The sequence below is a fragment of the Trichomonas vaginalis genome, chromosome III (genome assembly GCF_026262505.1).
Source record: "Trichomonas vaginalis G3 chromosome III, whole genome shotgun sequence".
NCBI classification, from domain to species: domain Eukaryota; phylum Parabasalia; order Trichomonadida; family Trichomonadidae; genus Trichomonas; species Trichomonas vaginalis.
This window is the reverse complement of record NC_067205.1, coordinates 19,325,124-19,339,096: the sequence shown is the minus strand read 5'-3', so window position 1 is coordinate 19,339,096 and position 13,973 is coordinate 19,325,124. Positions and strand designations below refer to the sequence as shown.

Genomic DNA, 13,973 nt, shown 5'->3' with positions numbered 1-13,973 from the left:
CTTAAAAAAGGGAGGGAATTCACATGTGTTACCCCCTTTTTTCAATGGTTTTTATATGAGTTTTTTAACTCATGATCGGGCTCAAATTAATTGCTTTCAAGATATATGTCCATAGAGAGGATGATATAAATAGTGTTTGGAGCTTTTATTATGATGGAATTAATCCTCCTTCTACAGTTATTAAAGGCGAAAATCAACAAGTCACTCCAACAGAAAACAAATGTTTTGCATACAACTGCAAATTCAGTAACCTTCGTGATAGAGCAATTAAGTTCACAGATACTGTTGGCTATTCGATTTTACTCTGCGAAAACGTTTATTCACAAGGTCCAGGTACAATATCTATATCTAGTTCTAGCAAAAGTGATATTATTATTGACAAATTCTGTTCATTTGAAAGTCAAGCTCCTTCAGATGGCCAATTTGCTTTTTTCGAAGGCAAAATCAACAGTACAATCATCCAAGGATCAATTTGTAATGGAGGAAATAGTTCAGTATCTAAAATGATTCACAAATTTGAAGGAATTGGATCACTTTCTAAAACTAACGTTTCTAACTGTATTTCATTATGGATGCCAAGTTTTTATTTTGATACTTTGGACTCAACAATTAATATTTCATTTTGCAATTTTGAGAATTTAAAAGCAACTGAACGTACGATTTCTGCTATCTGGGGTTGCCCAGGAACAATTGAACGTTCTAATTACATAAATAATTCTCAAGAACTATATGGTTACTTAGTTTCTGCTTCTCATAGCAGACTTAAGATTTTGGATTCATCTTTCCAAAACAATCTACGGAATAACGAAGGTGTGATATTTTATGGATATTTTGAAAAGATTTATATTCGTCGATGCAGTATTGATAATTTTTCATATAGTGGAAAAGTTGATACATCGGAACTAGGAGAATCTTCATTTAAAATTATATTCAAATTCAATGATTTTCCTCTATGCGAAACAGATTTTGAATATTTAGTATTGTTTGAACCAAAGAAAGAAAAACCTAAATTTTTTCAATTTGGTAAGTATTATATTTCTGTTTTATTAATAAGTTAATGGTAAAAATATAATTATATAGGGTGTCCAAAGATGTGTTTAGCACAAACCTGAATACTGCGAATAGAAATAAACAAGTTACATATATATAAAGTTTATTTAAATATAATCACCATTGGATTCAATCACGCGTTCGCAGCGATCGATCCAGGCTTGAAAGACACGCTTTAAATCATCATGAGAAAATTGCTCAAATTGCTCTCTTACAAAATTTTCAAGATCATCTGGACTCGCGAATTCGCGTCCTTCAGCTCTCTTTTTTAGCGTGCCGAATAAATAAAAGTCAGAGGGTGCAATATCAGGTGAATAAATTGGGTTTGGAACAACTTTGACATTGTTTTCCACCAAGTAATTCATTACCTTATGACTTTTGTGAACTCTTGAATTATCAAAATGAATTGCAAACTTTTGTTTTTGTTATTTGGATTTCTCAAACTCATCAGAATTGATAATTTGAGTAAGAACATTGTCAATTAGATACTGAGCATTCATCGTATTAGGTTTTTGAAGAATATCAATTGCGATGATGTCATTCACGCCCCAAAAAACCGACAACATAATCATTGGTGTGTCAATTTTTTTCTTCGGGAATGTTTGCGGATTTTCATCCTTCGGGATCCACATGATTTTGGCTTCTGTTGCATATTGAAACCAAGACTCGTCCCCTGTTACTAAAAAGCGAAACTTCTTGGATTGATACGCACCCAATATAGAGAGGAGCTCTTTCGAAGATTGGACTCTAGATTTTTTTTGAACTGAATTAAGGTTGTGCGGAACCCAACGTGTATACGCTAGTTTGTAGTTCAAATAATTGTGCAGATAATAACTGACTGTTGTACGTGGTATCTTTGTCATCTCCTCTATCCTTCTGAGTGATGCTCTTGGGTCTTCATCTAGCGCTTGAAGAATTGCTTTGATTTTTCTTTGATCCGGCGATTTTTTGTCAATTTTTATGATGGGCGCCTTTTTGTTCATGAAGTGATACATCCTAACATGATACGTTACAGTGGAATAGCAAGGAGCATCCATACCGAAGCATTTTACCAATGTCTCGTAGATTTTTTTACAGTCTTTGCATTTTTTTGCAAGAGCGAGGATGTTTTCTTTATGATTCATTAAAAAAATGAAAAAAATCCCGCCAAAATTTCCCGCGAAACCGCCTCTTGTCTCAAAATTCATTTTATATCCCGGCATGGCGCCAAAATACAACATACTCATCATATACATATATTCATATTTTTTATTATATATTTATAATCAGCATATATCTCCTTTAATAGTCTCATATAGAGCGCTGTGCTAAACGCACCTTTGGACACCCTATATCATAAAATAAAAGGTTTCAATGAATGACATGAAACAGTTTTATTATTATTAATAAATGTTTATTAATATAAAAGAATAACGATAAATACAAAATAATTTAGTGATGAAACGCATTTACCAACTTGTTTACAAGTAAAGTTTACACACTTAGAAAGTGAGTTCTTACTGATGCCAGAGTTGATCAACATTTCTTTGAACAAAATAGTTTTGTTATCATAATCAATTCCACATGTGAGAGATTTGATTTAGAATTGAAAACCAAAGATTTCATTTTAGAACATCGATAAAAAGAGAAACTTCCAATGGTTGTCAACTCTGAACCAAATGAAAATGAATCAATCAAAGAAACTTCAGAAAACGCATAATCACCAATAGTCTTGACACTAGAAAGTGAAGGAAATGATGTGAGTCCTGAACATCCAAAGAATGCATATGATTCAATGGTTTCAACATTAAATGAATTATCAAATGTAATTGTCTTCAAGTTAGTTTTGTTTTTGAATGCAGATGTTTTTATTGTTTTGACTGTACTGTAAATAGTGATTGATGACTCTTCTGTACCAACATATATTGAGATATATGTTTGACTCTTGTCTGTGATCAAGTTTTGGCTGTCAATGATGAAATTTCCGTCTTCTGATGCATGAATAGTTGGATTGCATCCTTCGATGAAACCTCCTTCAATCGTTTCAATACCTGATGGAAGATATATGTCTGTTAAATAAATACAGTCTTTGAATGCTTGTTTTCCAATTATTGTCACATTGTTTGGAATTTTAATGGTTGTAATTCCTGAACCTTCGAAAAGGAGTTGTGAGATTTGATTAAGCGATGATGGTAGATTGATTGATGTAAGTGATGTCGTGCTTCGAAATGATGAACTTCCGATGAAATTAATAGAATCGGGCATATTGACAATTTTAAATTCTGTAGCACGAACAAAACATAATGCACCAATAGAAATAAATGATGATGGAAATGTCACAGTCTCCAATCTTGTTGAAATGAAACATCCGAGATCTGAATAACTAATTCCATCTGGGACTGTGTAACTGTTTCCGATGTTTGATGCAACATAGATGATTCCTAAACCCGTGAGACTGAAAACAGCTTGCCCATTTGCATAATATTGCTTGTTATTAGAATCACATGTAATCCGAGAAATATCACGACATTGGCTAAAACAGATACCTGTAAAACTTGTGACACTTGATGGAATATTAAATGATGTGAGTCCTGTACCTTGAAATGCATATTTTGGAATTTCAGTCAGAACTGAATTTGGTGAAAATGTGATCTGAGTGAGAGATGACATCATTGCAATACATGCACCGCCTAAACTATTAACTGTAGATGGAATTATTACATTAGTGATCTTCAGGTATGAAAAAGCGTTGCTTTCAATTGTTTGTAAGCCTTCTGGAAGAAAAAGTGTAGTAACAGATGAACATTTAGAAAATGCATAACTTTGTACAGAAATGAGGTTTGTGCATGGTGATAAGTCAATTTTTGTGAGAAGAGTGCAACTATAGAAAGCATAAGGTTGAATTTCTGTTAGTAAAGATCCTTCTTGGAATGTGATTGATTCAAGTGTTGTTGTAACTGACTTTGCACAGTAGTCTCCAATATTATTTCCATAAATTGTTTTAACATTTAATGAGATAACTACATTTTGATCATTTGTAGTTATATACTTTAGTTGACCACTGCTATCAGGTGTTAAAATAGTCATTTTAGAAGCGTTTTATTAAATTATTCTGTTTATTATACGTAATTATTCAATTTAGTTTTGATATCAAATTAATGATTATTAATTCCAAGGTTTCATTATAATGCCAATAAGGCATCCATGAAGTTAATTATTGCAGTTTCGCCCAAAATCCAAAATGAACGTATTTTGATATGAATATAGGTAAATTCATTTCTTAGTGTTACCCCCTCTTTTTTAAAAACTAATAGAATTAATTGAATGAGCTAGTTCAAATATCGGATAAGAGCAGTTTTGCTAAATCTATAACATTACAAAGATCTGCATTCCTGAATCGTCGGTAAATAATTTAAAAAAGCAAATATTTACTTATGCATAGGGATCTACTAAGCCTTTATTTTCTGAAGAAAGATGAAATGTTGATGAAACGGGATCATTAACAGTTGGAGGAATAGCCATTTCATCTAAAGGTTCCAATTCAATTCCTTCTGTTAAAATTTTTGAGATCCAACGTAGATAGTATAATATTCCTACTACGATTGATGTGAATGCAACCATCACACAAAGTATAAAAACAACATGAGTTATCCATTTATAATTTATTATTATTTTGCTCCCTACTCTATTGTTAACATTAATTTTATTTACTGAATGTTCACTTATCTGGAAAAAGCTATATTTTGACTCTATTCCATCTATAGTATAAATAAGATCATCTGAAATAGTATCCGTTTCATAAGTAATTTTGTTGTGCTTATTTTTCCGTGTATATGAAACAATCAAATAAGGATAATCATATATTATTCCATTGACTTTTCCCACAACATAATGCCAACTTTTTCCGTATAGATGAATAGCATCAAACATGCTGTTTTCTGGATTAATGTATGTTTGTCCATTCATATAAGCAAAGAATGTACAATACGTTTTATTAATTTTTTGATTTTTAATCTGATAATTTTGTTTTCCTGAAAGTATTAATGTATAATCGCATTTATCTGTTGAATAATTATACACCACAAAATCACAAAAAGCTTGTGGTTTATATGGTGTAAGAACTAGATAACCCGTTGATAAATATTCAAATGCAATAATTGTCGTTGTTCCAAGAAATATCTTTGAAACATTATTAACAATAGCAGTTGCTTGAACATCGCGATAATTAGAGAAAATAATGATTGAATTCTGACAAAGTTTAAATTTCATTACATTTGAAATGTTATAATGATAACTATGTGTTTTCAATATATATGTATCATCTGTAAGATGTCCAATAGATACTTTATTAAGGAAGACGAGTGGCTCACCACGCGAATCATAATAATTTAAAGGAAATTGAAACTTGCCGGAGGATATTTTATAAGTAGTGTTGCATGGACAAGTGTTTACTGAATATTCAATAGCTAAAATCTTCGTTTTTGGAATTTGACGAAGATCAGTTTCATTTCTGAGAAGATTTCCTGATCTACTGTATGAAATTCGATTATAATCTTTATGACCTTTGGAAATATTGATATTAAATGGCTCATCATTGAGAATCAGCAAATAATATTTCTGAAATCTGTAATTATTATTATTTTTTATTGTATACGATGCAGTTGAACTTGGGTAAATGAGAAATTCGAGAGAATTAAATGCAGAAGGAATTAGAAAGATGCCAAAAGATATTTTTGTGTTCGAATCAGTTGAAATTCTTAAAGTTCTGTGTAATTCATTGATTAAATAAATACGGTTAGATAATTTAATATCATCATTTGTATAAAAATTCCCGAAAGTTGAGAAAACAAGGTAATAATTGTAATTTTTGTAGTCTCGTAGATTAAAGTAAATAGTACATACAGAACGAGGTGCTTCTGCTGTATAATAGCCAGGTTTATCTACATCAACCCAATAAAATAGAGAGAAGAGCAAAGAAAATATTAATTTGATCTGAAAATTTTCTGAATTTGAATTTTCAATGAATTGTTCTCAATTTCCAATTGTTACAAAATTTTCTATCAATAAGAACATATGTCACACTGTTATATAACATTTTTAGAAAAATTATGTAAAAAATGCAGATTTTTCTTTGGGATCTGCAAATTTTTAAATTTTGATATTAATATCAAGTTGGTAATCGTAGCATCATTCTGACCATTCCTTAGGGGAAAGCAAGATGAAATAAAAAAAGCAGATAACGTGAGGGAGTTTTCATGCTACCATATTTACCCCAAAATATTTGAAATAAATACACCGGCAACCCCTGGAAAATAATTGAGAAGATTTTACATGGCATTTGCCGGCAAATGCCATGTAAAACTCTCAAAAGTGTGATCCTTATGGTAGTATGAAAAATCACCCACGTTACAAATATATTAAAATAAATTTTACAAATATGGATCTATGAAGCTATTGTTTTCTGTAGAAGGATGAAATGTTGGTAAAGCAGATTCATTAATATTTGGAGGACAAGCAGGTTTTTGATCAATAAGTTCCAATTCCATTCCTTCTTTTGAATGTTTAAAGCAGGGTCTTATATAGTAGTATGATCCCATTATGATTAATGTGAATACAAAGATCGATCCAAGTAGAATAACAGAAATTGTTATCCATTTATTATTTTTTATTATTTCACTTCCAACTTTATAATTTTTATTAATTTTAGTGGATGTAGGTCCATTTGCCTGTATAAAGCTATATTTTGACTCTATTCCATCTATAGTATAATTTAGATCATCTGAAAAAGTATTGGTTTCGAAAGTAATTTTGTTCTTCTTGGTATCCCATGTATCTGAAATTATTAATAAAGGGAAATCATAAGTCATTTCATTTACTTGCCTAATAAACATATCTTCTCCAGATGCATTCACAGCATTATATATGCTATTTTTTGGAGCAATATTAATTTGTCCTTTACCAAAAGCAAAGAATACACAATACAATTTACCAATTTCTTGTTTTTCAATTTGATAACTTTGTTTTCCTGAGATTACTAATGTATAGTCACAACTTTTTGTTGTATAATTATAAACCATGAAATCGCAAAAAGCTTGATCCTCATATGGTATAAGCTCTAAAATACCTTTTAATGAAAATTCAATTGCAGTATTATTCGTTGGGTAAAGAATATCCGTTGAATATTGAACAAACGGTTGTTCAAATATAGCATAACCATGAACATAACGATAATTAGAGAATATGATGATTGTATTCTTAGAAACATTAAAATAGATGGTATCTGTAAGGTTATAATGATAATAACCTGCTTTCAAAAATGTATCATCAAAAAGTGGTCCAATAGATACTTTATTAAGGAAGACGAGTGGCTCACCACGCGAATCATAATAATTTAAAGGAAATTGAAACTTGCCGGAGGATATTTTATAAGTAGTGTTGCATGGACAAGTGTTTACTGAATATTCAATAGCTAAAATCTTCGTTTTTGGAATTTGACGAAGATCAGTTTCATTTCTGAGAAGATTTCCTGATCTACTGTATGAAATTCGATTATAATCTTTATGACCTTTGGAAATATTGATATTAAATGGCTCATCATTGAGAATCAACAAATAATATTTCTGAAATCTGTAATTATTATTATTTTTTATTGTATACGATGCAGTTGAACTTGGGTAAATGAGAAATTCGAGAGAATTAAATGTAGAAGGAATTAGAAAGATACCAAATGAGATATTTGTGTTTGATGCAGCATGTATTTTTAAGGTGTACTGTAATTTATTGATTAAGTAAATACTATCAGATAATTTAACATCATCATCTGTATAAAAATTCCTGAAAGTTGAGAAAATTCGGTAATAATTGTAATTTTTGAAATCTTCAAGTTTAAAATCAATAGTACAAAACAAATTATATTCTTCTGCTGTATAGTAGCCAGGTTGATATATACTAACTGAAAAAGATAAAGATATAAGCAAGACAAACATTAATCTGATCGAAATTTTCTGATATTAACGATTAAATTAATTCAATAAATTGATTGATTGCTCTAGATCATTTTTAGAAAAATTAAATGCTCAATAGCCAATCTTTGTTCTTAATCTTTTTCAAGTAGAATTGCACATAGTTATATTATGAAAGAAATAAATCAATAAACAAATAATTTTCTTTCCATATCTGATTCACCTATGTTTTCACCCTGTTTATATTTTACTTTTGCAATGAGTCAAAATGCTCATTGTCGAAATCAAATTAATTGCATTTGTGGGATATTTCCATAAAGATGAATATCATAATAGTATTTGGCGCCTTTATTATGAAGGAATTAGTCCTCCTTCCAAAGTCAATACAGGTGAAGTTGAAACAGTCACAGCAACATCCAGCAAATGCTTTGCATTCATCTGCAAATTCATCAACCTTCAAGATAGAGCAATTAATTTCACTCATACTGTTGACTATTCGATTTTGCTTTATGAAAATGTTTTTTCACAAGGCCCAGGTACAATATCTATAACCAGTACTAGTAATACTGCCATTGTTATTGACAAATTCTGTTCATCTGAAAGTAAAACCCCATCAGATGGTCAATTTGCATATTTTTATGGCAAAATCAACAGTACAATCCTCCAAGGATCAATTTGTAATGGAGGAAATAGTTCAGTAAGTTCAATGATACACCAGAAAAATGGCTTTGGGTCACTTTCATTAACAAACTTTTCTAACTGTATTTCCGAACAAAAACCAGGTTTTGTTTACAGTATGGTTGAATCAACAGCAAATGCTTTATTTTGCAATTTTGAGAATTTAAAAGCAACTGAAGTTAGAATTACCCAATTTTGGAAATCTCCAGGAAGAATTGAACGATGCAATTATATAAATACTTCTCAACATCAAGGATTTTGTGGATTGGTCGAAGTTGATTCTGAAAGACTTGATATTTATGATTCATCTTTCCAAAATAATCTAAAGAATAAGGAAGGATACTTATTTAATGGAGAAAATGTTGGACAGATTTATATATATCGATGTAGCATTGATATTGATTTGAAATGTCGCAATGCAAATACTTCAGAAAAGGGAACAGAGTCATTTAAGAATAATTTGGCATTCATTGGATTTCGTCCATGCGAAGGAAATCCGGAAATAATATTAGAATTTCTACCAAAGAAAGAAAATAAAATTTGTTCATTACGTCCATGCATTAATTTTCTTTTTGGTAACAATTTTATTTATGTTTTGTTAATTAGTAAATAAATCTAATTAAGGCTAGGTGAAATCAATGGTCAATTTTATAAACGTATAAAAATTTTATATGTAAACCTAACAAAAAATTGATGAGTAGTGATTTTGATCTCGTTGTGACGGATGAGACAATCAGAGCAGCGACTATTATTCAGAAAGTCACACGAGGTTATCTTGTAAGATACATTTCATACAAAAATGAATCCGAAAACAAATCAGCACTCATAATTCAACGTGCATTTCGTGCATATCGCAAGAGACAGATCGTTTTACACTGCAAAGAGATATTAGCACTCCACAAAATTAACAAATACGTATCACATTATATCAAAATCATGCGTACTCGTAAACAATATCAAAAACTTGTCCAAATGGACGGAATTTTAAAATATTTTCCATCAACATCACGCCCATACGAAAAACCAAAGAAAACAAAGAAGCGAGGTAAGAAAAAGAAAGAGGAAACATCACGTGTTCGAAGAGAACCAATGGACTTATCAAAATTATCAAAACCAATGGTTCCAAGAGCACGTGCTCCTAAAGGAATGAAACGAAAGATACTTGTCCAGCTTCCTCCTCCATGGAAAAATAAAGATTCACGACGTTTATCAGAATCTCAACGTGAAGACTACATGTATAGTCAAAAGGCTAATGTCTCCTGGGCTAGAAAGGAGCTATTACAGACATTACTGTATCGTGCAGGCCTTAAAATGGACGATAGAGATCAATTACTCGATAGAAACCAAAAATTTCAAACAAGACAAGTTCCAAAATCATTTTACATTACAATACCACGCACAGCGAAAGGTATTGGTGCAAAAATTCCATTACATCTTACACAAATTTCAAATTTCTCGGAATACGTCATAGCCACAGGCAAATCGATCATTACTCTTGATACTACTATGCCATCGGAAGACTTAATTGTCTCAAAAGTGCCAATTTCAGGTCCATTTTTTGATGTTTTTGTTCATCCACAAAGTTCCATTGTTTTAGCGATCACTTCTAAATGGGAACTCTTAGGAATCGAAAACAGTCAAGTCAAAAATACTTTAAAACTTCCTGTTCGCACTCAAATTCCACATTTCAGAAATTATATCACTTGTGACAATCTTGGTTTTGTTTGGATCTGTTTATTTTCACAGAAAGGACCAACATATTGTATAGACCCTTTGACTTTCCAGATTAATTACGAAATTTCCTTAGATTTCGCAACAATTGTTTATCCACAGCTAAAAACAACAAGAATGTTCTTACCACTATGCTACAACAACGAGATTGTTGGTTTCGCAGTTGCTTTTAACGGAACAAAGGACATAAATGTCTTTTCTCCTGATTTAAGTGTTTGCAAAGTTTTAAAACACAACAATTTCAAATCATTACCTGTTATTTCACAAGCAGGTAACTTCCTTTCAGTCCACAGTGGCAAGGAAATGTATATCTATAACTATAATGATTTAAGAACATTGACAAAACCAAATTATATTTTTAATTCACCTGTTGACATCGAATTAGTCACCGGAACAACAGAACCAGACTTAATATTCATTACAAGAACAGATGGAACGGTCAAAGTCCTTCTTTCAAAGGCTATGGACATTCCATTGAGAATTCCAACAAATAAATTAGAATCATTTGAAAAGGAATTTGCTGATAAGTTACTTGGACCAGTTAATTACACGAAAAGTCGTGGAATGCTGTCGGAAGTTGCTTCTTTGTCGTTAGTTTCAAGTCCGACTCAAATATGTGCAACTGTTTTCTCCGAAAAACTCGTTTTTCTTACTACATGTTCAATGACAGGACATTCTAACTCATTCTGGATAGGTATTTCCCAAATCCAAATCTCAGCACAAGATTATGATACTTATTTAGAGTCAGATGAGTTGAAACAGAAGATGCACATGGAAGTCGTTGCAGAAATAGACTCAGTTCTTCAAAGAAAAGCTGAATTAAGAAATGTTTTCAAGAAGAGATTGGCTGGATTTAACAGTTTTGCAGATAGAGCATCAATTGGACAGACAATGAAGTTGTTTAATAAGAAAGACAACGTTTTCTCATTGCCTGATTTGATTCTTCAGACTTCTCTCAAAGAATTGTTTTCATTTATACCTCAAACTCCTCCGAAATGCGTTTCTATCTATGAAGCATTCATTCTTTTGAAGAGATCTGATGTTTTACCTCAAACTTTATCCAATTTTTCTGATTTTCTTGAGAGATTTTCACCAATTGACATGAAAAAACCGATAATTGTTGCAGATAAGTCAACATCTCTCAAAATACCCGTGAAAACAACCTCGCAATGGAACTTTTCCATCAATATTCCATTGAATACGAAAGAGATTGAGAAAATCATTGAATCACAAGACGCTTTAAGTTCATTATTCACTGATTTAACGAGATTCACTTTATCAGAAGTCGACAACAGATTCACTGGTGAACTATCAACCCGTCAATCATGGTTAATCAAGATGGAACACGAAGATTTACAAAAAAGATTGGAGCACATGTCACATTTAGAAGCCACAGTTAAAAACGAGATGATGAACAGAATTTATGAGAAGATTCATCAAGAATTCGAACAAGTTTTGATTACGAAACAGCCAACAATACAATCATTTAAGATTCATGAACAAAATTCATTGGATATTCCTGGTCCTTTTTCACAAAAACCAAATAGAAATCCTTTGTTGTATCATTCAATGCATAAATCAATTTACGAATCATTTTCGAAACAGACATTATATAAAATTGATAGAGCAATGAATATGTGTTTCAAGAACTTGTATTTGCCAAGATCTTTCTTAGATAATCCTATTGTTTCTACTCATCAAAAATTTGTCACTTCACTTTCACAAAGTTGTCCAAAAGTAACATCAGCAATTTACTCGTGTTCATTGAAAGACAACAATACATATTCAATGATCATAAGTGAAGACACTCGTACATTAAGTTTAGAGCATTATCTTACTATTCATTCATTTATGGGTGGAGATTCTCGATTGATTTCAGGCGCGAAACAAATTTTGTCAAAATTATTAGTTTGTTTGAGTTCTATCCATGAATTAAATATCATTGTTAGAACTGTTGTTCCCAGTAATATTATGTTGAATCCGAGTTTAGGATCTGTTAGTTTTGGATCTCTCTACGACAGCCAATTAAATGAAGGCAGTTCAAGAGCAATTTATTTGCCTTTACCAGCGAAATTTGCGAGTCATGACAATCCATTTTTACCTCCTGAGTATTATCATACTCCTCCAAGGTTGTGGACAAAAGCTTTTGATGTTTGGCAGTTCGGAATATTGATGTTGTACATGTTAACAGGAGAAATGCCTCCTGCTTATGGTTCAGAGTTGTTGAAATGCTCAGCAATCTCCAAACACAAAGTTTTCATTGAAGACACAAATCCTTTGGATGATCCTCCTATTTACGAACGCGCTCCTTTCTTTTACAACTGGTTGCAGAACTTCAAGATTGTAAAAGAAGGTGAGAAATGTGTTGGCGAAAAAGGAGAATGCCACATCCAAACGAATAATCCTGAAGAAACAGAATCAACAATATTAAATTTGGATTCTTATAGATTGTTACCATTCAAAAACACGAAAGCAAAAACAGATGAAGCGAGAGTTTTGATATCAATTATTGCAAGTTGTTTGCAAATTGATCCAACAAAGAGACCAACTGTTGACAAACTTCTTAAAACATTCTCTTTGTCACCAGGAAATCAATCAACATCTGATGTATTAGATACATATCTGAGAACTCCAAATCCAAACATTTTTATTTCTCAGTTTTTCAGTCCAGTTTTGAACACAATTTCAGAGAAAACATTTCCATTTACAATTGGAATTATTTCAGCATTGGTTTTCAAAGACCAAATCACAGATGATGACTATCAATACTCATTCCCACTCGATGCACATGCAACTGAAGAAGTTTTGAAAGCATTGTTCAAATACGATTTCATGGACAAATTCGTTCAATTCGTTGTTAAAAGGGCATTAAAACGAATTGAAGTTCAAGATATCAATCCAATTGTTAAATACAATGATGAAGTTTTTGAAAGTTTGTATCATTTCTTTGAAAGATTTGTTAATTTGGCTGATCACGGTCATGGCATCTTAGCTAATTTCATTGATGAAATCGCTATGAGTTTGTTTGGATTGTACACAGGAAATGCGTTTTTGAGACATTCATCTGACAAAATTTGTGAATTTTTCTCACAAGAAATGTGTGGAAATGATTCTGCAGCTTACTTCGTTTTCACACACACAAAGATGGGAAGAACAGTTCGAAGATTACTTGATTCATTAGGAAGATCACTCAAAAGAACAATTGATCACACAGATCAATATTTCCATCGATTTGTTGAATTTTCACAGAAAATCAATGAAATATCAAGAGCAATTTGTTTCAATATCGAGAAACAGAAAGTATCAGCAGTAAGAACAGCAATACAGATGCTTGGAACAGGAAATGATGCACATATTGTTCGATTGATCATTGATTTTAATTTACCACAAAAAGTTTTAAGTTTATTACCTCTTCCTTGTTGTACAAATGATTGTTTTACATTTCTTAATAATGCATTACAATGTTGTAGAATACATTCAAGTGATCCAACATATATTTTGTTACGTGATTGCATATTAAGCCCTAGTTTGTTACATTTCAGTTCGTACGATATTCGTAATGATTCATCACTT

The 13,973-nt window shown here is 31.5% G+C and overlaps 5 protein-coding genes and 1 pseudogene across 6 annotated transcripts, besides 1 other annotated feature; 3 read left to right on the top strand and 3 right to left on the bottom strand.

The window, feature by feature from the left end:
* Positions 1–59: 59 nt before the first annotated feature.
* Positions 60–1,058, top strand: TVAGG3_0730070 (uncharacterized protein; the record flags this gene model as incomplete). Its single annotated transcript, XM_001311197.2, has 1 exon — positions 72–1,058. The coding sequence occupies one exon, from the start codon at positions 72–74 to the stop codon at positions 1,056–1,058; it is 987 nt and encodes a 328-aa protein (XP_001311198.1).
* A 19-nt stretch (positions 1,059–1,077) lies between these two features.
* Positions 1,078–2,381: a mobile genetic element.
* TVAGG3_0730060 lies at positions 1,158–2,285 on the bottom strand (annotated as a pseudogene). Its single transcript has one exon. A coding segment is annotated over exon 1 (1,128 nt).
* Positions 2,382–2,565: 184 nt separating the features above from the next.
* On the bottom strand, positions 2,566–4,116 carry TVAGG3_0730040 (ribonuclease inhibitor domain-containing protein; the record flags this gene model as incomplete). Its single annotated transcript, XM_001311196.1, has 1 exon — positions 2,566–4,116. One exon carries the CDS (start codon positions 4,114–4,116, stop codon positions 2,566–2,568), a length of 1,551 nt encoding a protein of 516 aa, XP_001311197.1.
* A 2,342-nt stretch (positions 4,117–6,458) lies between these two features.
* Positions 6,459–8,015, bottom strand: TVAGG3_0730030 (uncharacterized protein; the record flags this gene model as incomplete). Its single annotated transcript, XM_001311195.1, has 1 exon — positions 6,459–8,015. The coding sequence occupies one exon, from the start codon at positions 8,013–8,015 to the stop codon at positions 6,459–6,461; it is 1,557 nt and encodes a 518-aa protein (XP_001311196.1).
* A 244-nt stretch (positions 8,016–8,259) lies between these two features.
* On the top strand, positions 8,260–9,282 carry TVAGG3_0730020 (uncharacterized protein; the record flags this gene model as incomplete). The annotated part of the gene is made up of 1 exon (XM_001311194.1): positions 8,260–9,282. The coding sequence occupies one exon, from the start codon at positions 8,260–8,262 to the stop codon at positions 9,280–9,282; it is 1,023 nt and encodes a 340-aa protein (XP_001311195.1).
* Positions 9,283–9,362: 80 nt separating this feature from the next.
* On the top strand, positions 9,363–13,775 carry TVAGG3_0730010 (serine/threonine-protein kinase PIM family; the record flags this gene model as incomplete). The annotated part of the gene is made up of 1 exon (XM_001311193.2): positions 9,363–13,775. A coding segment is annotated over one exon (4,413 nt), but the record flags the coding sequence as incomplete, so codon positions are not given.
* Positions 13,776–13,973: the final 198 nt, after the last annotated feature.